At 43.0% G+C, this 20,971-nt stretch overlaps 1 protein-coding gene across 3 annotated transcripts in view; it reads left to right on the plus strand.

Annotated features, from left to right (window-relative positions):
- drosha (drosha ribonuclease III) overlaps positions 1-20,971 on the plus strand; it is a 108,228-nt gene that overhangs the window by 71,300 nt on the left and 15,957 nt on the right. For all 3 annotated transcript variants that reach the window (XM_075452367.1, XM_075452369.1, XM_075452368.1), the window contains 4 exons: positions 2,507-2,551; positions 6,545-6,702; positions 15,804-15,909; positions 17,085-17,226. In XM_075452367.1, the coding sequence (XP_075308482.1) occupies positions 2,507-2,551; positions 6,545-6,702; positions 15,804-15,909; positions 17,085-17,226 (451 nt within the window). The remainder of the gene's footprint in view (positions 1-2,506; positions 2,552-6,544; positions 6,703-15,803; positions 15,910-17,084; positions 17,227-20,971) is intronic.

Consider the following 20,971-nt stretch of genomic DNA (forward strand, 5'->3'; position numbering starts at 1 on the left):
TTGACTGAAAGAAGCCTCCTTTTTGGGCTGCTTTTATGTTGATATTGATCAGCGATGCTACCTTTATATCGACCTCGGTGCTGCACTACCATGTTTGATGGATTGATTGGCAGCCTGAAGCAAGAGACCTATTTGTCAGGGAGCACTGGACCTTGTCAGAGAATTGTGCCCCAATCATTGATGGCCTACAGTCCCATGGGGCTGTTGGGTGCAGAGTGTGTGTGTGGGTGGATGGTATAGGGCTGTTGACTATTTACGGTTGGCTTGTAAGGCTCAAATATGTTCAAATGCGAGTTTGTGTCTTAAACCCCTCGTGGGCAGAGTAGCTCTGATGGAAGGCCACTTTAAAACAGAGATCCCAGGTGATTTCAACCAAGCTACCTTTCATTTAGCGTTTAATTTCAACTCTCATTATACGTGGGCTTTTGACAACCAAATAAACATGTTTGCTGTTCCTTTTTTTTTTCCTCCTCCTGTTTGTGGCACCAGAGTTATATCCTCCAAATGGCTGTGATTCAGCTGCTGCACATGATGATTTGTGCTCCCAGTAATTATACCTTTCCCGTTCTGGAGGAGAGAAAGAAAGGAGGGAGCAAAAAAAACTGTTGTTATTCTTAAATCCCCACTCGATGCTGGCTTAATCATTGTCTGACTTGTCTTTGGAATGGCTGTAATTGAAACATTAGCTGTTCGGGTCTATATACAGCATGTGGGCGGATCACGTGCGCCCTGTGGATGGATTTTAATCATAAGCCTCGATCACAAGCCGGTGCTACTTCAATGTACTTCAGTTCTCTTTTAGTTGTTGTTGTTTTTTTTCCCCCTTATCTTGTTCTTTTTATTTCACGCCTGCTTATGTGCACATTTTGTTTTTAATGCAACACCCTCGTGTATTTGAGAGCAAAATGTGGGATGGCAGCATTGCTGTGAAAACATGTCATCCATTAGCCCGTGCTATTGACATCCTTTAAGTGATCTTCACAGCCAGCAGCTCATGTATTTACAAGTGAGCGTGGAGTTGACTTAATACCTGCTACTTATTTAGTGCTTTCCAGCTCCAGTCCCCGACTTAGTTACAAGCAACCAACGGTAAGCATTTCCTCAAATGTATTGATCAGTCATGAATTTTACATTGGCTGCTCAAGGTGATGGGTGTGCGAGCTAGGTGGGTGGAGAAAAGGAGGCATCCATTCCATGCTGCTGACCACACATTCCAAATACCCCCCCCCCCACACACACACACACACCCAAAACAATGGTCTAACGCTGCATTTTAAAGGTTTACCTCCTTGAACTCTTTAAACACTTGACTGATACTGTGCTTCAGAGGCCATCTCCGCCACGACTCACCCAATATTAGACCTGAGGCCCAAAGCTGCCTCTGGCTGCCGTTGTCCTTGGCAACAGCTTCAGAGCCACATCTTTCTTTTCCTCTCTCTGTGCAGTTTGCTTTTCAGCCTCTGTCTCTACCGTTTAATCTTGTTTGGTAACCTCAGGGCAGGGTTTAGGAGACCTGTTGATTTTGCACATAATACGTTTGTCTCAGAGACAGCACATCCCTCAAAAATACCCCAACAACCCATGTCTTCTACTCAATTCCACATCGCAAACCCCTTCCTTTAACAGCTTCCCAGAAGGTGGGGAATACAGAGACCTGACGGGATCAGAAAATGAGATGCCTAGTCTCAGTTATTCCACTTAAACCACAGCATTGCAGTTTTACTTTTTTATCGCTTTTGAATCACAGATTCTGCCCACTGAGTGCCGTTTGCTTCTTTAAATCTATACCTGGGAACCCTGCTCTGAAATTCAAGTCTGATCTGATTGGCCGGGTCCACTAGCCTCATCAGGTACCGCCCACTGTTTCTTTATCAGCTTTGGTGAAATCCCAAATTTTAATAAAGCGTTTCATTGGATGCAAAATTCCCAAGTCTCAAGAGTTGTTTTTTTTTTTTCGGAAATATAAATCCAAATTAGAAGAATTATGACTGGACCCGGATCATTTTTGCATCTTTCGGACCCCTGTTTTGTTTTGATTCCCTGTCAATGCTCTTTGAAGCTGTTTTCACACACTGGCTGCACTTCTTGACATTTCCATTGATATTCTGAAAAGGCTGCATGGAGATTGTGTTTGGTTCAAATAAATTCACTTCAGTTCAGTTCGCATCAGAAGTTATCTTAAGGCGCCAGTGCAGCCCAAACTAACTGTTTGTTTCAGTGGAAAGAGCTCATGTTTATCCATTAAATATATATTCAATGTAAGCGTTACATCACCTGAAGTGTGTGAGGTAAATGTCGACTAAATCTATATTTTTCTTGTGGGTGAAAATAGCTGTTTGGATCTGAAGAGCATGTAATGAATAAGTGCTCTGAGATTTTCGACGTGAAATATTTCTTTTTGTGTTTGTAATGTCTTCTAACTTATATTCATCAATTTAAATTCCCTCACGCCAACAGGAGACGCAGTCATTTCTTCTGTCTGACTCTTCCTGTCTGTTCTTCACAGGACCTGCGGGAGGTCTGGCTCCACTACCCATCTCACCCCCTGCAGGTTGGTTGAGATGTGTTTTATTATTCATGTTTATTCATGTTTATTTTGTCTGGTGCCTCTCATTAAAACTCACCTCATGCTCAGGACAAAAAATAAATAAATAACGCTCCCATCTTTGAAGCTTTCCAGAATAAATGTTTTTGGGGTTTTTTTCCGTTGTTTCTCTGTGATGTATGTGCTGGTCACAGAGGTGGGCAGGCTGTTAGTTATTTTTCCTGAGGGTTTCTGAGTTCTTTCTAACTGCCACATGCCCCCCTGTAGCCCTCCACCAGCATTATTGTACTGCTTCTGTTCATCAAGACCCTAATCCATTTTTTCCTTTACTTCTTCCCTCTTCTTCTCATTTTTCTCAATCATCTTGCTTTTCTTGAAACTTTTTTTATCCTCACTCTGTGCCGTTCTTTGGATTGCACGATCTGCTCAGAAACACTAAACATTTCGACAGTGTTTGTTTGAAATTAGGATTTGGGAGAAGAGATCAAAGATGCCGTAACAGGATTACTGTCCCGAGTCACATGGGCCCTCCAGGGACCGTCGGGCATCCTTCTCTCTGATGTGTTTGTGGGGAGAAAGTGTTTCTTTGTGCGTATGCCGAGACTTGACTTTGAGCTCTTTATTCTCTCCACCTCGGTCCATGTGTACAAGTGTTGCTGTGTTTACACATAAACATGTGTGCTTTTTGTTTATGCACATCTTTGCCTCCTCAGTCCTCTCTTTGTCTTCCCAAAATGCGAAGCTTTGCAGACGGCTTTGAATAAATTCGCTGCAGTCTGTTTTTCAGGGATGTTGCACAGCGCAGGTCCCAGCAGCGGCGGGTACCAAGGACAGGGTGGAGCCCCGGAGTCAGCCCTGCAATCGCTCTGTGGTGCGTGGGGAACCTCCACAGTGTGGTGCAGGAGCAGTCATTAGCCGCTTCAGAGCTGCAGCCTCATTACCACACCCCCCTTGTTGCTGAGGTTATCCACTGGGTGGTCCACTATCAGTGGGGTCATTCCTGTTAAATTGCGCCAACCTCAGGGCAGCTTTATGGCATCCTGACCTTTTGGCTTGAGATGATATAATTCAAGCCATTTCAGATATGAAAAAAAACATCCTCCACTTCATCATTTATTTATTCACTCCATAACTTGCGAAGATCATGCCCAAAACAGTTGCTGAAAAGTAACAAGGTGTAACCTAATTCCCTTCCCCACCAAGATAAGGATGAAGAAATGGAGGTGAAAGAGGAGTTTCCCTAATGAGATCTGAGCTGACGGTACTGGCAGCTCGCCATGGCGTGTGTAATTATGCGTACACAACACTTTGGCATCCGCTCAGACATTAGCCTTACCGCCGACATGCCGTACAGAGCGATGTGGAGCGGCTCGTGGTTTACAGGCAACTCTTCGTGTCTTTCGTGTTCACTTTATTTTCACCAGCGCATAATCAGCCCCAGCTTTCCGGGATAATTTAGCAGAATGTCATTTACGCCGAGTGTGGATTACAAAATTTCTCCTTTAGTTTATCAGGGCGGTACACGAGTGTCGAGCTTTTTGGGCCTCGGCTCCGATTCTGCCGTCTGTCTGGACTGAGCCGAAAGTGAGGCTTTGAAGCCATTTCAAAGATCTCTTTTTAAATGATTTATTTCATGGTTTCTGTTGATTTATTGTATTTATTTCGCCTCTCTTCACTTCGTTTGAAGCCTTGCTACTGGCCATTCCCCCTGAAGGGAAGCAAGCGCCTGTGAGCGCTGAACTCGTCAGATGTCGTTAGTTGTGATTCATGACATTTAAACGTCTTTCGTTAATTAACAGAGGAAAAGAAGGCAGGAATGAAGTGTTTCTCAGAACATACTGGAAGATGGAACCATGATATTACCGGCAGCGCTCCAATTAAAATGCTGAGTTTAAAAATACATCTCTGCTCTGTGCACTGGCTTGACATGGGAGACTGAAGAGGCTGTTTACTAGTCATTGCTTCACGAGAACACAAAGAAAATGCTTGGAAGTGTAAGAAAATGGCCATCTCCCCTCGGAGAGGCTTGAATGTGGTCCTTCTTATTATTTTGGGGGCACTGTACAGCAAGACGGAACAGTCTAGAATGGTTATTTGAATGTGCTTTCGTTCTCTTTGAAAGTCCACATGAAATTGCTCTCAATGTTTTTATTTTCCGTGAAAGAGATGTCTTGGTCAAGCCAACGGTTGCACCACAGAGAGACCAATTAGATGATTCCAGCAGCCTAATTAGTGCACCCATAAGGATATCTCTTGATTCAACAAACATGGATGCGCTTGTTTTCTTAGCATATCATTTCTTCTCCTAATGAGCACAGTCATGAGCAAATATTGCAGTTAAAGACAGCAGCGTTAGTGTGCTAAACTTATGTGCGCCTGAACTCGCCAAGCCCTCGAGCTAATGTTTAAAGATTCATCTGCAGTGTTCTTTTCATGCAAAACCATTCCCTCAAATCTCATCTAAGTCACAATGGTAGTAGTCTCTGATATAGCGTGCGTATGAATAAGCAAGACAGAGATATTAATCGACTGCAGAAATCTCCAGATTTAGGAAGAAAAAGGAAGCCGTTTGACTTAAGAGCAAGTGACGCAGAGATTTCATCTACAAAAGATCATCTCAGTTTGTTTTGAGGCGGAGTAAAAATACACTCTCTAAATAGTGCCTCAAGCAGCACAAACAGTATGTTCACTTTACATAGGCGCACGATCTGACATCCTTATGCAGAACGACTTCATTTAACAAGTTTTTTTTAGTTTTTTTTCTTTGCGAATGATGATGATGCTTGTAGTCTCACTGGTCTTTACTGGAAACTCACTGTTTACTAATGGTGTTTACTCTGGCCTAAGATCATACAGGATAACTGGGGGTTAAATTGGTTGCAATGGGTGTGCTGTGTGACAAAGCAAATGTGCCCACCCCGATTCTTACGACTCACTGCACGTGTTATATATTAGGGCTGGGCAACGATAAAAAATTTGAATCTGATTAATCACGATTAATTGCATTTGTACGCAAAATCCAAAAATTTATTAAAAAAGTAGTGTATAGCTTTTAGCATTTAGTTTTATTGTAAATGTGCTGCCATATTAATGAAAGTGCCATAACATTTGTTGTGCAAACACACTTTTAACATCAGCATCTTTCTGTAGTTTTTATGTAGAAGCCTCGCTCCACTGTCTGTTTCCTTGAATGACTTGCTGCTATCAGTTGTGTGTTTTGCCTTTAAGTGATATTTTAGACTGGAACTACTACGCTGAGAAGACAATTCAACTTGGCAGTGTTTACAGATGACTTTGGTTCTGTCGACTCCGCCGTCTGGAAGAACTTTAAAATGAAAATGGCCGAGTAAAAGTTCCGTACCCTTCTCCATGTTTGGTGGATCCGCCGATTACTTTCTTTTCCTGTTCCACAGCAGACAGCAGCAGACTTTTACAAAATAAAAGCCTGTGAGCAACAGACTTTTACAAAATAAAAGCCTGAGAGCAACAGACTTTTACAAAATAAAAGCCTGTGAGCAACAGACTTTAACAATAATAAAATAAATAATAAAACCTGCATTAATGCGCGATAAAATATTTATCGGCGTTAAATAATTAACGAGTTAACTCACCCAGTCCTGGTTATATTAATACAAAATATTTCAAAACACCAATTTCAGTAATAAAGTGTTTTGAAGCTCACGGCCACCTTACTAATCAGACTGGCATCTGGTTCTTGCAGCAAACCAACCTATTGGGCTTTGAACCCTTTTTTTTTTTTTTTTTTTAACAAAACATTGTTTGAACACAGCAAACTAAAACCCTTTCATGGTCCATTTGATTGCAGTCGCGTTGGGTGAGGCAAAATTTGGTCAAAGCGGTCAATAGCATCTCAACATCGACACCATTTCCACACTCTAAACGTTAACAATGGCCAGTTTCTGCCAAACTGAACCCTTCCAGTGGCCGTGAATCGTCCCATGTCTTGCCACTAAACCTCCTTTGTTTTATCTTTTTCAGGTGCAGGAGCCTCAGACAGACAGGCAGCTGATTGAGACGTCTCCTGTCCTCCAGAAACTGACCAGCTTTGAGGGTTCTATTGGAGTTTTGTTCACACATGTGCGCCTGCTGGCCAGAGCGTTCACCTTGAGGACCGTTGGCTTCAACCACCTCACCCTGTGAGTGCAGTCTCTGCCTGTTTGTCGCTAATAGAGTTAAAGCTAATTAAAATGCAAAGCAATCCACTGGTTGGCCAGATGTGATTTGCATGGATGCGGTACACGCAGGCTGTCTTTTTCTGTCGTTCCCCTCATAGCATGATGCATTATAATGTATAATATGATCTGAGGAGCTGAGAATTTTCTATGTGGAGCGTTTTAAAAAGTTGTATCTGTCATCAATGTGGCAGCCTCCTCCTCCCACTTCATCATTATATTTACCTCCTGCAGTCAGTAGTCAGGCTGCCTGCATAACAGACGACATCTGGAATGTCACATTCAACATATCTCAGCGAAAAATGGCTTCTTTTAATGTTTTTTTGACCTTTGGTATAATCCTTGCATCTCAACTGCATACTGAGAAAGAGAGGCCCAAGAGGCTCTGAAGTCCCCACATCTGTGTGATGCCTGTAACTGCAGGGCCATAACCCCACTGCCCCATGGGAAATGCAGTTTAGATTCATTAGGTTGTCCTGGGCTGAAGGGTTTAGATATCTTTTCCGTCCATCGCAGCCACATCACGACTTTCACCATCATGCTTCGTTCTCCCCTGTGGTTTCTTGGGATCTTTGTGAAATGATTCTATTTGATGCACATTTAATTAAGCCGGGCTGTCTTACACATATGATATTCTGTTGAGAGATAAATGCATATGCGGCTTCTGGTCTGTTTCTCTCTGTTAATTGCAACGCTTCACATCGGTGCTGTTATGTTTTAGCTCTGACTTTGGAAATGTTTTCGCCTCTGTTTGCCTCTGTTTTGACGTTTGTTCAATAGTCGGTAAAGTTGCAAACTTCTACAGGGTTGGTTTAAAATTGATCGGGCTTGGTCTGTTAGTAACGAACGTGCCATTGTTGTAAAGCTACCCTCATTTACTCTTCGAATACAAGTTGCATAAGCGATGTTTCCGCTAATGAGACTGTTCACTTTAATTTGAGGTGTTTCTGATTCTTACTATGAGAGAGTTATTTGCCATTGAAGCTTAACTCACTTCTGAGCTTTACAGCTCAACACAGTAGTGAGTTTGACAGCTAAAGCAAATTAGCCTTGGCAGTGCACGTTTGATATCTTATTGGCAAGCTTCCCTCTGTAATTGCTTGCTTAGGTTTGCCACAAGGACACTGCTCTGCGTGTGAGTGTGTCGGTGGACGTGTGTGTGTCTCATGTGCTCACATTCACACATGCGATGTACTGCTGCGCATGCTTTAATCCATCACTTAAATGTCAAACCTCTCCCCACTCGGGGTCAGTCAAGTTGATTAGAGGTCCGGAGGTTTGTCTCCTACTGAGCCTTACTTTGACGACTTTCCAACTCAAGGTTGAAACCGATATTTTCTAACTTAGTGACTTTGTGTTCAGTAATGTAACTCGCTGTATGAAAGTTTAAACTAATGCATTTTTATTTCAGTTATTTTTTTTGTGTGACTTTTCCTGCAGCTAAGAGGAAAGAATTTATATGTTTTCTTGGTGATTTAGGTTCATTAGCTCATTAGTAGCCAAAGGCAGGTTGACCCAAATAGAGCCGACTGACTTTAAAGCTGGAGCTGAGCAGTGGCTGCCCACGTGGACCAAAGGTTAGCCCAAAGTAGGTCATGCTGCCATGATGGAGTGAAGAACGAGGTCAGATCACGGAAAGGAAGGTCAGACAATAAGGAAGATTGCTGATGATTAGATGGGATGGAGATTGGCCTTTGGCCTACCACTTTGAAAAAGAAATGGAGGGCAAACTGACCCAGATGAGGAGGAAACCAGAAGTAAGGAGAATCAGGAGCTGGTCATGGAGGAAACCGTCAATCCACAGGAATGAAGATCTGAAGCTCCCAAGCACCTAGAACAGAAGAACTGGATGTAGCTAGAATTTCACTGCAAGTTAGATCAATCTCTCTCTGCGTTCATTATTTGTAAAATGAACTAAGATTGCACCGTTAAGCTTTGAAGTAAGGTCTTTAAAACATTTATGCTTGCAATTACATTATAATCAAACAGAATTAGAATCTTTACCCACTACATTTCCTTGGAAAAAGGGTTGAGTTTTTATTTACTTATGTCCCACATCTGTGTCCATATGCCAATTCATTTAATACCAATGTCAATTCATTCCTATGGGAAACTCTGAAATCTCCTTAGTTGTACAAAACTGCAAAAAACGTGCCGTTTGCCCCCCTTGCAAAATTAGACCCTGGGTTTCACGAGTAAACAAAAACTTCTGACCACACCCAGTTGTCAACCAGAACGTAAAATCTATACCTGTGTAATGGGACATAACTCTCCCATGCAGGAAGGGCAGTAGTCTATTTACAGAAGAAGAACAGACAGAATAGATGGAAAACATAAAAAAGCAGTGTTTATTTATTATCACACCATTGTCATCTGCTCACAATAGAGGATCGTGTGCAGTTTGAGGCTCTAGCTGTTGGGAACTTTGTGGGAGTGGCGTAGGCAGTGTTTGACCAGCTGGTTGTTGAAGAGAAGAAGGCAGAGATGAAAATAAGGAGAAACCGCAATAAGTAGATGAAATGAAAGATTCTCCTGTTTCTCTGAACAGCCAATAAGAATGATCTCCTACTGACAGATCTGACACCAATTTAACATGTTTATACAGCTTAAAAACACGGATGGGGTTCAACGGTGCAGAGCCTTACACACTGAAGATAAGTGGGAGGTTCACCGACGTTCACAAAGTTTCGGCACATTTATTTCTATAGCAGCGTCTGAAAACAACTTATGTGGACCCGAAGTTGTTATTTAAAAGTTGGCAATAAAAAATGATAAAACCCAGTAATAGAAAGTTCATGAGGTTTATGCTCGTTCTTTTGCTGGTGGAACCGGCAGAATTCTTTTTCTTTTGCTCCAAACTAAACCTCCAGTCACTGCATGTTCTCCTGGTGCTCCTGCTAAACAACACCTTTTCAGATGTAGTTGCAGGTCACTCACTTAACCTTACAAAAAAACAAGAAACAAGAACATTATTTCCCCAAGAGCCAAGAGGAGTGTGGTTTAAAGACCCGGAGTGCTTCTGTCTTTTGGAGCAGGCAGCCTATCGCTGCCTCCTTGGAAGGGCTTTTTAAAGTATTTTTGGTCAAAGGCGAATAAAGACCTCGGCTGCACACTTAACGTCAATTTTTCCCACCTTTCTCCGGTAAGGAGCGTTGTGCCTCGGCTGTTGAAGTGAATAAGGGACTGCTCTGTGTGCACAGCAAGGCATTCGTCTTTGACCTGCTCTATGTCCTCTTTCTGCCTCCGTCTCTCCCCACTGTTTCCTTCCGGCCTCTGCCTCCTGTTGGACTTGAAATTAGCTCACATAACATGTTTGTTAGCTTTTGAGAAAAGCTGCTTCAACACTCGCTTTCCCAGAAACGGTATTGAAGTATAGGATGTCCCATTTCCCCCGGCCCCGTCCCGATCTCAGCTCTTAACGCTTTTATGAGCTGCCTCATCATTAAGAACCTTTTCATTCAGAAGCTCTGTGATTATTTTTCATGTTCGGAGTGGGCATCGGTGTCCTTTCACCCTTTACTAATCTTTGTCCTGGACCTCAAAGACAGTACAAAAACAAAAAAAAGACCTGTTCTAAATTCTTACTTAATCCTAATCTAATCTATTAACTAGGGCTGGGCGCGTTATCTCGTTATTATCGCGTCAACTTGTTAATTATTTAATGCCGATAAATATTTTATCGCGCATTAATGCAGGTTTTATTATTGTAAAAGTCTGTTGAAGGCATCACATTCACACAGTTACAGCAAACACCACGAAACATGGAGGAATAAAATAAAAATAAACTAGCAGGTAACATCACTGCTACAGGTGCTCCTCGGTCTCTGTGTGAAGCTCAGGGAGCTAACCGGCGCGTCTTCCTGTTTTACTTGTTTCAACATAAAAGCACGTATTTCAAAATAAATAAATAAAAAACTCTTACATTTACAGCCAAATGCAAATTGTGTATTTGCACAACAAATGTTATGGCACTTTCATTCATATGGCAGTACATTTAAAATAAATCTAAAAGCTAAAGGCTATACACTACTTTTGAATTCATTTTTGGATATTGCGTACAAATGCGATTAATCAGGGAAATCATGTGATTAATTAGATTAAACATTTTTATCGTTGCCCAGCCCTACTGTTACCTCTTGCTTCAGCGAGATAAACTCTGAATGCGTCGACCCTGAGCTTGGAACTTGTGATGATTTTCTGAAAAAAGACGGAGGAAGGAGATAAAGTTCTCCCTCTTTTTCTGGCTTGTTGCACAACAACATAGATGAGAGGCGATGTTGCAGGAAGGGCTCCTTATTAGTGAACCACTTAATCAAAACTGAAAGGATTGAAAATGCTTTGATAATCAACTGAGTGTCTAACAGGCGTTTGACAGGGTAAGTGACACTTGCTGGTATTTTTACTTCTTTTCAGTAGACACATCTACGCTATTGGTCCCCTCATTTCTTAAGTATGTCTCACTGCTGCCTGTGTTTGCTCCATCCAGGCTACTGGCATTGTATTTTAATTTTGGGGCTGCTGGCCTTTGATTATTGCTCTAAAACCTGATCACAGCATACCTCATCAATGTATGTATCCTCTATCCTATAATTAAAAACAACCTTACATGATGGCGTACAGATATCCACGGGGAGGTTTGCCCTGATGATATGAGGCTGGGGAATTGTGCTGGCTTTGTACTGGCTCTTCACTTTTTTCAGCTTCCCACATTCCTCCACAGAGTATCCAGCTCTGACACCATGTGCTCCATCACCTCCTCAGTACAGCAGACACTATTGATCTGACTTTGGACACTATCTTGTGCTCAGATATTGAGCAGAGCCATAGTTTCCTCAGATGACCAGAACACTCTGTTCATTATTGTAGCAGTTCTCACACTGTGTTGTGGCTGAAAGGAATGAGCTGCTGAGCTTCCTCGTTCTTAAGCAAACAGCCTCCACGTCTCAGCCCACAGGTAAACCCAGTCTTTCATGTCCCCTCGTACTGGACCATTCATTTGCCAGCTTTTGGCCCAGTAATGTGAAATATGGCCAATGAGAAACGAACAAATGGGTTAGCGGTGTCCTGTTCAACTTTGTGCTTGTGCGCATGAATCCAGAACACAGCCGTCTTGAAGTTGAGGTGTCTGATTTTTTTTTTTTTTTGTTGTTGTTGTTGTTGTTGTTGTTTTTTTGTCCAACTAACGTTTGAGTCCGAAATGGAGCTAAATCTTGGCAGTGAAGGAGCACACTAAGCTGTATAGTGTAGCTGTGTGTTTATGTGGACCAGAGCAGTAAATTTGGGAGGCTGTCGAGGAAAAGCTTCGAGAACCCTCCGAAACAGCAGAACGAGAAGATGAATTAAGGCTATTTCATCAATCCATCAAGGTGAGAGTCTTTGATTATCGCCGTGTGTTCGCTAGATTACTCAAAAGCTACCCAACTGATCAGGAACACTTTCTATCATCCGTTCAGACTTCATTCAACATGTCTGTATGCCCTCTTGGACTTGGAGCGTTATTCGAGCGCTTTTACCGTTTTCATCATTCTCATGACGGACGACTTTTTGTCGGAAAGGAAAGATTGAAGGCTCGGCATCGCAAACAAATTTTATTTTCGTACTTGTTAGGATACAGAACATTGCATTTTTTTTTATGTCATGCCAATATTTTCTAACTCATTGTGATCAGTTCTTGATGCAGATATAAGATCAGCGGCACTCTTCTCCATAGGAATTAATCATATATTAATTGAACTGTCGCGATAGCTCAATTTTACCAAAGAAAAAGCAGAAAAAAGAACATTTATTTACATTTAAAACATGGCATATTTATTTTTTTACCTGAAAACTTTAAACAAAATGATTGAATGTTTCTCTCTCGTTAGCGGTCCTGAAATCAGCCACCACCAGGCCAAATCTCACCTTATTTGCACTTTTCAGTGATTTTAAATGGTGTTCAATGATAATTCATTTTAAAGCCTTTATCACAATAGCATGCAGATATCATTGTGCAGTGATGGTAGGTGTAGTTTCAACAGAAAACCCTCCTGCTTTTTAAAAAGCACCTCAAGTTTAAATTAGTTAAAACGTAAGGATTGTTCCTTTTTCTCTTCATAATAATGTTTTTGCCTTTCCTCTGCCCAAACAGCAAACTAACCTGGAAACAACATTGAATGTTTTCCATAATTGCAAACCCTAAATTAGTCTACAGAAAAAATATACATACAATTGAGGCAATAACCAAAGGCTGTAGCTCCACCTCAGACGCTCTAACTAAAGCGTTACCGGGCCCTAACCTTGGATCTCTTTGGCTCAGATGTGCCATGGCTCATAAGAGGCAGAGATGGTAAAAATTGGACAATAAACGTTGACCCTTTACGCTCTTTGATGTCATCCTTCTCCTCATCTCATACCTCTGCATCTGCCTCTCTCTCTCATCTTCAGACACTGCCTCCTACGAGGAGCTTGTAGCTATAGATGGATATATGCTCTGCTGCTGAATATACCTCCCTGCTTTCATAGCTCTCAGCCCACCCCCAGCCAACATTTCCTGCCAGCCTGGCACAGCACCAGCCCACATCTGCAATGCTAATCTATAATTCTGTTTAATTAATGACCATTACAGCAGCAGCAGTTGCATGGCCCCCCTCCTGCTGCCATGTCTGACACCGTGCTGGGAGTAGCGGTGCGCTCCCTGCCTTTCACTGATGGGGGAGAGAGAAGTTGATGGAAAGTATTTCAGTGCAGCCATTAGCTTTCTTAGCATTAAAAGATGGTCTCTAAACTTGTGCGTGCAGTTTTTGCTTCTGTTGACAGGCTTTCCTGCAGGTGTCTTTGTTGTTAAGGGTGCTTCGTTTCTACCTTTGTGTTGGAGAAGCTTTCAAATTCAGGTGTTGGCGTCTTCACAATGGCTTCTTCTCCAGGCAACTTCCGTGTTGTCACTGGCTGTCAGTGCAGATGTTCCCAGAGGCCATCCATAAAATCTACATCAACCAACTCCACCATTCTGTTAAAACACTGAAACCCTTGTAGATTTGTTGAGAAAGCATGATTCCACTCATGCCCCGTTGATATGTTGCTGAATGGCATACACAGTACTGTGCAAAGGTCCTGAGCCAGCCCTTATTTCTTTATATTTTGCTTTCAAGGAGCGAAACATTTTTAAAGTGGTGTTGAGCAGTAGCTCTCTTTCTGAAGAGATTTTCTTAAACAATGGCCGCTTTTGCAGTCATTTTCAGTCCTTGTACCTGACCGTTTTTTTAAAGAAATGCGTTTTCTTGTTAAATCACTTAACACTGACCTATGAATCATTTGAACATTAAAAAATAGCTGGTCATTTGAGGAAACTGGACAAGTGGAGGACAAAAGAAGAAGTGTCAGGCCTAAAAAAAACTATCTACAGCAGATGAACAGTGTCTGAAAGTGATGTCCTTAAAGGCCTACAGAAAGCTGACACTACACCCAATACATAATGATAATACATACACAGAGGAACAATAATGATCATTGGACTCTACACCAAAACATTTCATAAACGCATGAAATTTGCAATTTTGAATTTGCCGCTAGGAAACCTGCCTGGAATTCCAGACTGGGGACGGGGCTTCCGTGGGACGTCACAAGTGCCATGGTTTTTCCTGGCTGCCTCAGTGTTGCCAATTTAGCTAGATTTAGCGACTTTTGGCCATCTCTGGCGACAAAAAAAATAATCTAGCGACTTTCGGGCTCAATCTGGCTGAATCTAGCGACAATTCAACTTGTTTTGTGAGTGACAAATCAGTTGCCCCGCGACACCATACAAGCCGAGACAGAAGCACTGCAGGACGGCGGCAACCCGGCATTTCCTGTCAAAACGGCAGTTTCAAGCTAGCTACAACGAGGGTAGGTTCACTTCCTGTTTTCAAAACAACAGCACGTAATGGCTTTCCCTAGCAACGGGTATTTTATTTTGTCAAAATAACCGGAAGTGTGCTACTCACTGCGGCTAGCTTTAGCAGCGCCGAATTCGTCGGAACAAAATGGCAAACAGCTGGTATTTTGTCAGGTTTTCAACACGTTGGGGATCTAAACGACTACTTTCTCACCTGAAAAGTTTCAAATGTTGCGGGGACAAAGGAAGCAGAGAGACCTGCGGTCGGAACTTGTGTGTGTGCCTCCCTGTCCGCCTGCCTCCTCTCTGGTGAAATCAGCCGGAGCCATCCCGCCGTGTTCAGCTCCCTGCGGTGTGGACACTCAGGGGGAATCCACCTGGCGGAGAGCGGACACACCGCGGGATGGTTGCCCTGAAATCAGCCGGCAGAGCGATCATCAAGAGCCCCGACGTGGACATGATCGCTCTGCCGGCTGATTTCCACTCTCCACCTGGTGGAGAGTGTGTCCGCTCTCCGCCAGGTGGATTCCTGTCCGACCGCAGGTCTCTCTGCTTCCTCTGTCCCCGGTGGTGTGAGCTGCTGGTGCTGAGGACAACACACGCACTTCGTACATCTACTCGCAATAAAAACTGCACCGAACCCAACGTTTTATATTTCCAAGCGACGTCCCGCGGCACACATCGAAATTTGCCGTGAAGAAGCTGTCCAGGTCTGGCAAACTGCTGGCTTCGCTACTAGAACTACTGGGGATTGTTCCAGCAGCGGGCACTCGTGACGTCACGCACCTGTCGTTCCAGTTTGCCAAATTCGAGTCAAATGTGGTGATAGTTTATTGGGCCTAATCAGGACTATCCAGGGGCCTAAAATTATTTTAAAATCATAAAAAAATTCCATGGTATATAAGGAATCGATCTGCTATTTCAGTTTTGTGCAAAAAACTTTTGTGTAGGCCTGTAGGCCTTTAAGAAAGAGGAAAAAATCCAGCAAAGACCTGACACAGGAGCTGAGAGATGCATTCAACCTTCAGCTGATCCATCTGCTGTCGCTGAATCTTTGTCCCATTTTTACGGCAATATATAAAGACATGAAGAGCGACTCAAGGTGTTTTCACACTATTGCAAAACGTTCTCCCCCTCTTTAGAAATCCTTTTTTTCCTTGTTTCCCTTGTCTCGTCTTTCTCACCTTCTCACCTTGTGTTTTCCTTATACTTCCAGGGGCCACAACCAGAGGATGGAGTTCCTGGGAGACTCTATCATGCAGCTAGTAGCCACCGAATATCTCTTCATCCACTTCCCTGACCACCATGAAGGACACTTAACGGTAAGATCTAATCCCTCAAACCGCATGCCTTTACCCACCACAGACCACCTCCTGCTGTTTGAAGGTGCCTGTAACCACTGGTTGCAGCAATTTACATGCATTTAATTGAAATTGATTTACAGCTTTGCTTTTGTGTGTGTGTGTGCGCCTGCCTATGTGGTAACAACTTGTGATGGTATCCCCCTCCCCCCTTTTTTCCCCTTCCCATCAGCCTGTGAAGTTCCAGTCAGGTTCTCAGCCCCCTCCCTCTGTATCTGTTTTTACAGAATCACTCTCCTTCCTTCCTCACCCCACACTGTGCCTGTGTTTACTGTACTATGTGTGATGGGTATTGCCATGAGACAAAATTGTTCAGTGTTTTTCAATGAAAAAAAAAAACACATCTTTGTCTCCCCTTTTTTTGAGAGCCTGTCAAGCTTCAGAAAAATAAAGATTTGTGTCTGTGTGAACTTGCACTGCGTCTCATACAGGTACAAAGGAAGTGATAACGTTTTGAATGCACAAATCCATTTTGTGATGTCAAGCGGCGTTAAAAGTTTGTCTTTTCCGTCTTTCTTTAGGAGACTGACCTCTCAAGACTGGAGGGATAGAAATGTTCTAAAACTAAGTAAACAACCTCTGCAGTTGGACATTATTTGTGGTTATTTTTTGTGTGATGGAGGCCATTGATGTTGTTTGTATAAAAGCTTCCACTGAGCTTTCGTTGAGACTGAAAGCTCCAGCTGTCCCAGGAGTCAATGTGGGGCGCATCTGAAATGGATTTCAAATTGGGGGAAAAGTGCCCATTCAACTAGTGTCGGTGTGTGTTTGTGCGACTTCGATTGTGGTTGCGTGCGTACTGTAAAGGAGGGCATATCTCAGCAAGACGGATTCAAACAGTCGTGTCGCTGCATCCTATGCCTATATTTAACATATTTCTGTTTTCCTTTTAGACGTTTAAATGTACCTCAGCCAGCCTAACATGTTGCCATCCACTCAGCTCTAAGTCACAATCTAATATTTATCCGAGCGATGTGAAATCTCCCCGAAACATAACCGTCTCTGGCTTTGATGAATTATTCCATGTTCCCCTCCGTTTTGATGTTTTCATTTCCTCCTTTAGTGTTACATGTTCACACCTCGGAGCTCTGACGCACATGGAAAACGTGTTTCTCTGTTTGCTTGTCTGTTCGCAGCTTCTCCGCAGCTCGCTGGTAAACAACCGCACACAGGCCAAAGTGGCAGAGGAGCTCGGCATGCAGGATTTCGCCATCACCAACGACAAAACCAAACGACCGGTCGCTCTGCGGACCAAGACTCTGGCTGACTTGTTAGAGTGTAAGTGCTTAGCTTTTAGATTCATTTTAAGAAATATGAAATATATGAAAAGACGATCCTTAGAGAGCTCTGTGGACCTCTACTCACTTTTTTTCTTGTCTGCATCTCAAGATTGAGCAGTTTAAGATGAGAGGATGAAACGCTCTTTCTTTGTTCCCATTGTGTAAGAGATTGTGGAAGATGCTACTTTTGTGCTCACTGACCAGAGCAGTTTTCTTCTTTTTTTTCCTTTTCTCTTCTCAGCAAGGCCCTCCACATTCTCTCCCTGTTAATAAGCTTGTAATAAGCTTGTTGTGTCCTTGCGGCCTAACAGATTTCTAATCAATAAAACCTCAACAGGACAAAAAATAAGAGTGTGGGCATATGTGTCACATTTAGCAGCTGAAGATGGAATAATCAATTCACTGTGGAGTTGTTTTTTTGGCGTTTTTTTTTTTTGCCCGACCTAAAGACTTTTGGCCTTTCGGGATATTATAAATTAGAGTAGGCAGTTGGCCTCAACATACTCTGTAAATCAAAGTGACAGCTTCCCAAAAGTGAATCATATAACTATCTTTGAAATGGGCAAGTGAAGCAAGCAGAGTGCTGCTGTGACCACAGTGCTGCTGTGATTCATCTTTGGATGCAGTCGGTGGCGTTTAAGGTCACTAAAACTAACAAAGATGCAAACTGAACAAACGGGCAGTGTGTTTTCCTGAAGAGTGGTCTAACCCAGTCTGACTCAAGGAGAAAAATAAAATCAATAACAATGTAGTCCAGAATACTGGGCTCCAGGGTAGCAGAAATAGATAGACGGCACCTAACACTTTCAATTTCAAATCTGTTTTAGTGTATACATTATGATGAGACCGGTCTAAAATGTACTGCACCGCCTCTTACTGACAGGTTCGTCATATTTGACTCGCAGATATGGTAATGAGTAAACTACTGGAGTGGGGGGGGGGGCATACCGTCATGGACATTTTGTCTGTGTACTTTTGCAACACAGATGAGAAGTGACATTAACAACCAGCCAGCAGTTATTAGACGGGTCACAATCCTGTTCTAATTGTTCTGTTACATAATGGCTCAGTAAACTGTGGCTTTTACTGTTGCTCAGTTGCATTTTTAGGGCTAATTATAAAAAACTGTTGTTTATGTGGAGCACGTTTCCAAAATTGGAAGAACCAGAAAAAGCTTCCTGCAGTCCTGAAGCACCAGTCCCTCTTTGTGATACTCTTTTCTGTTAAAGCGGAGCTTGTTGATGTTGTGACACTCAGTGGAGATCCTCCTCAGTGCAGATAATTGTTGTTCCATACCGTGGTCCGGATCGAAGCAGAAGTGTTTTTAGTAATCGCTGTTCACTGTGTCTGTTTGACACTATGAGCAACCGAACGTCTTAGAGCCGAGGTCAAGTGAAGCTCACGTGGTCAAACCAAAGGCTCGGCATTCTTAAGAATCGCTCTCTGGTTCCAACATTTCCAGCTGAAATAAAGTAGTGTTGGAGCTGCTCACTGCATGGCGTAGTGGTGACAGAAAAGCCACTCACCGGCTGGTAGGTGGAGATTTGGTCTGAAGGTAAAGAGTGTTTTCATGGCAAAAACTTGGATAGCTGAAATGACATTTTAACAAATAGTTGTGACTGTTGGAACTCTTAAAGGGATATGCCACCCCCAGGCCAAATTAAGTGTATCCCCGCATTCCTGAGACATAAATAAGTGTGTGGGAGCGTTTTCCTGGGGACCAAGGCATTGTCCGAATCTCACAGCACTGACCACTGCTTGGTTGCGCGTAATACATACATGCTAGCGTCGCCAGCGTCGCCAATCGAAATATTTCGCCCAACGTGAATTAATTTACTTGATTTACCTTCTAATTAGTGTGTGAGTGGTGTACTTTCACATCGAGTGCAAATGACTGTGTAAATCCAAACGGAAGGCTTGGTTTGCTCTTGTTGGTTTGAGAACTAGTTTCCAGTGCGGAAAACACAACCGAAGCACACTCCCCGCTACGTCATTGGGAATCCCCCCCCCTGGCTGCTTCATGCTGGTTTGTTTGAGGAAGTCGGGCATTACGCGCAACCAAGCAGTGGTCAGTGCTGGGAGATTCGGACAATGCCTGGGTCGCCAGGAAAACGCTCCCACACACTTATTTATGTATCGGGAATGCGGGGATACACTTAATCGGGCCTGGGGGTGGCATATCCCTTTAATGATCTATTATCTGTATCACATAGTGTTTTCACTTGAAATGCATTACCCTAATCAGCAATAGCCACAGAGATATTAAAAGAAACAATCAGCCAGCACATGTCAAAGCGATTAAAAGAAATGTCGTGATATGATCTCAACTAATAAAATCAAATCACCATTGAATGCAGGTCGGTTCCTCCCCTCCCAGTTTGAATATATATAGATAAATGAGTGCACAAAAAGGAGATAAAAAAAACAAAAATTAGTCTGATGGCAATATATACTGTAGTTTTCTGTTGATATTGCAGTAATATTTTTATCATGCTAACTTCTGACCATTGTATTCATGCACCCTGTGGGGAAAACTAGATATTGTGACAGCTCTAGTTTTCACTTTAAAATCCAGTTCTGATTGATCTATAATGGAATCTTCTTGTGGTCTGGTGGTTAGCACCGTCGCCTCACAGTAAGAGAGTTCCAGGTTCGACACCCGGCTGGGGCCTTTCTCTGTGGAGTTTGCATGTTCTCCCCCTCCATGTGTGCGTGGGTTCTCTCCGGGTACTCCGGCTTCCTCCCACTGTCCAAAAACATGCATGTTAGGTTAATTGGTGTCTCTAAAATTGTCCTGAGGAGTGAGTGTGAGCGTGTGTGGTTGTGGTTGTTTGTATCGTGTGTCTCTGTGGTGTACCGCTGGGATAGGCTCCAGCCCCCCCACGACCTGACCCACGGATTAAGCGGGTATAGAAAATGGATGGATGGATGGATGGAATCTTATTGTTTATCATCTCTGCATCTCCTCCAATCCTCAAGTGATAAAGTAATATTTCCTTTATTTGAGCCTTTAGGGCAGATCTTTTTAATTTAAGGCCCATGACAAAAAGACTATTTATATTGGCGGAGTGACCTCAGCATTTGAACAGAGTAATATGCATGCAGAGGTGGACTAGAGGAAGCGAGTGTGGGCCTTATTAGGATTGATACCATGTGTGCAGGAGACCCTCTGCTGTCCCCATCCGCCCAGCAAACCGGCACCGTGGAACAACAGGAGTAGGGAACAAACAATTCCAGAATGGTAGAATAGTGGAAAAAAAAATAATAATAAAGGAAAAAAAGCTAATGTGCTCCAGGTCAGCTCTCAATAGACAGACCCTGATGCATGAATCACAAAACAACACAGAGCTTCATATCATTTGCCTTTCAAATCATCCCTCAAAGTTTTAGGCCACAGCAGAGCTGATGGCACAGGAGGACGAGGGGCAGCGCTGGAAATGAGTGCAGCTCGTCTCTATATGAACAGTCATGCCCTGCAGCTACAGCGGGCCCTCACTGGCCTCCTGAAATATTACCTATTATTCCTCTCTCATGTCCCACTGTCTTAGTCATGGAGAGGAGTGAATGCTGTGGCAGCTAATGGAGGAGGGAAACAAAGAGAGATTAAGATGACACCGAGCACCTTCTGCTTACGTTTCAAGTCTTTTTTTGGCTCAGTCAGACCACAGTTTCTCTCAATGCAGCTTGACGTACAGTTTTATCTTATAGATAACCTAAATGCCTCTGTGAACTCTCTATGGCCT

The sequence above is a fragment of the Odontesthes bonariensis genome, chromosome 20, assembly GCF_027942865.1.
Source record: "Odontesthes bonariensis isolate fOdoBon6 chromosome 20, fOdoBon6.hap1, whole genome shotgun sequence".
Lineage (NCBI taxonomy): Eukaryota > Metazoa > Chordata > Actinopteri > Atheriniformes > Atherinopsidae > Odontesthes > Odontesthes bonariensis.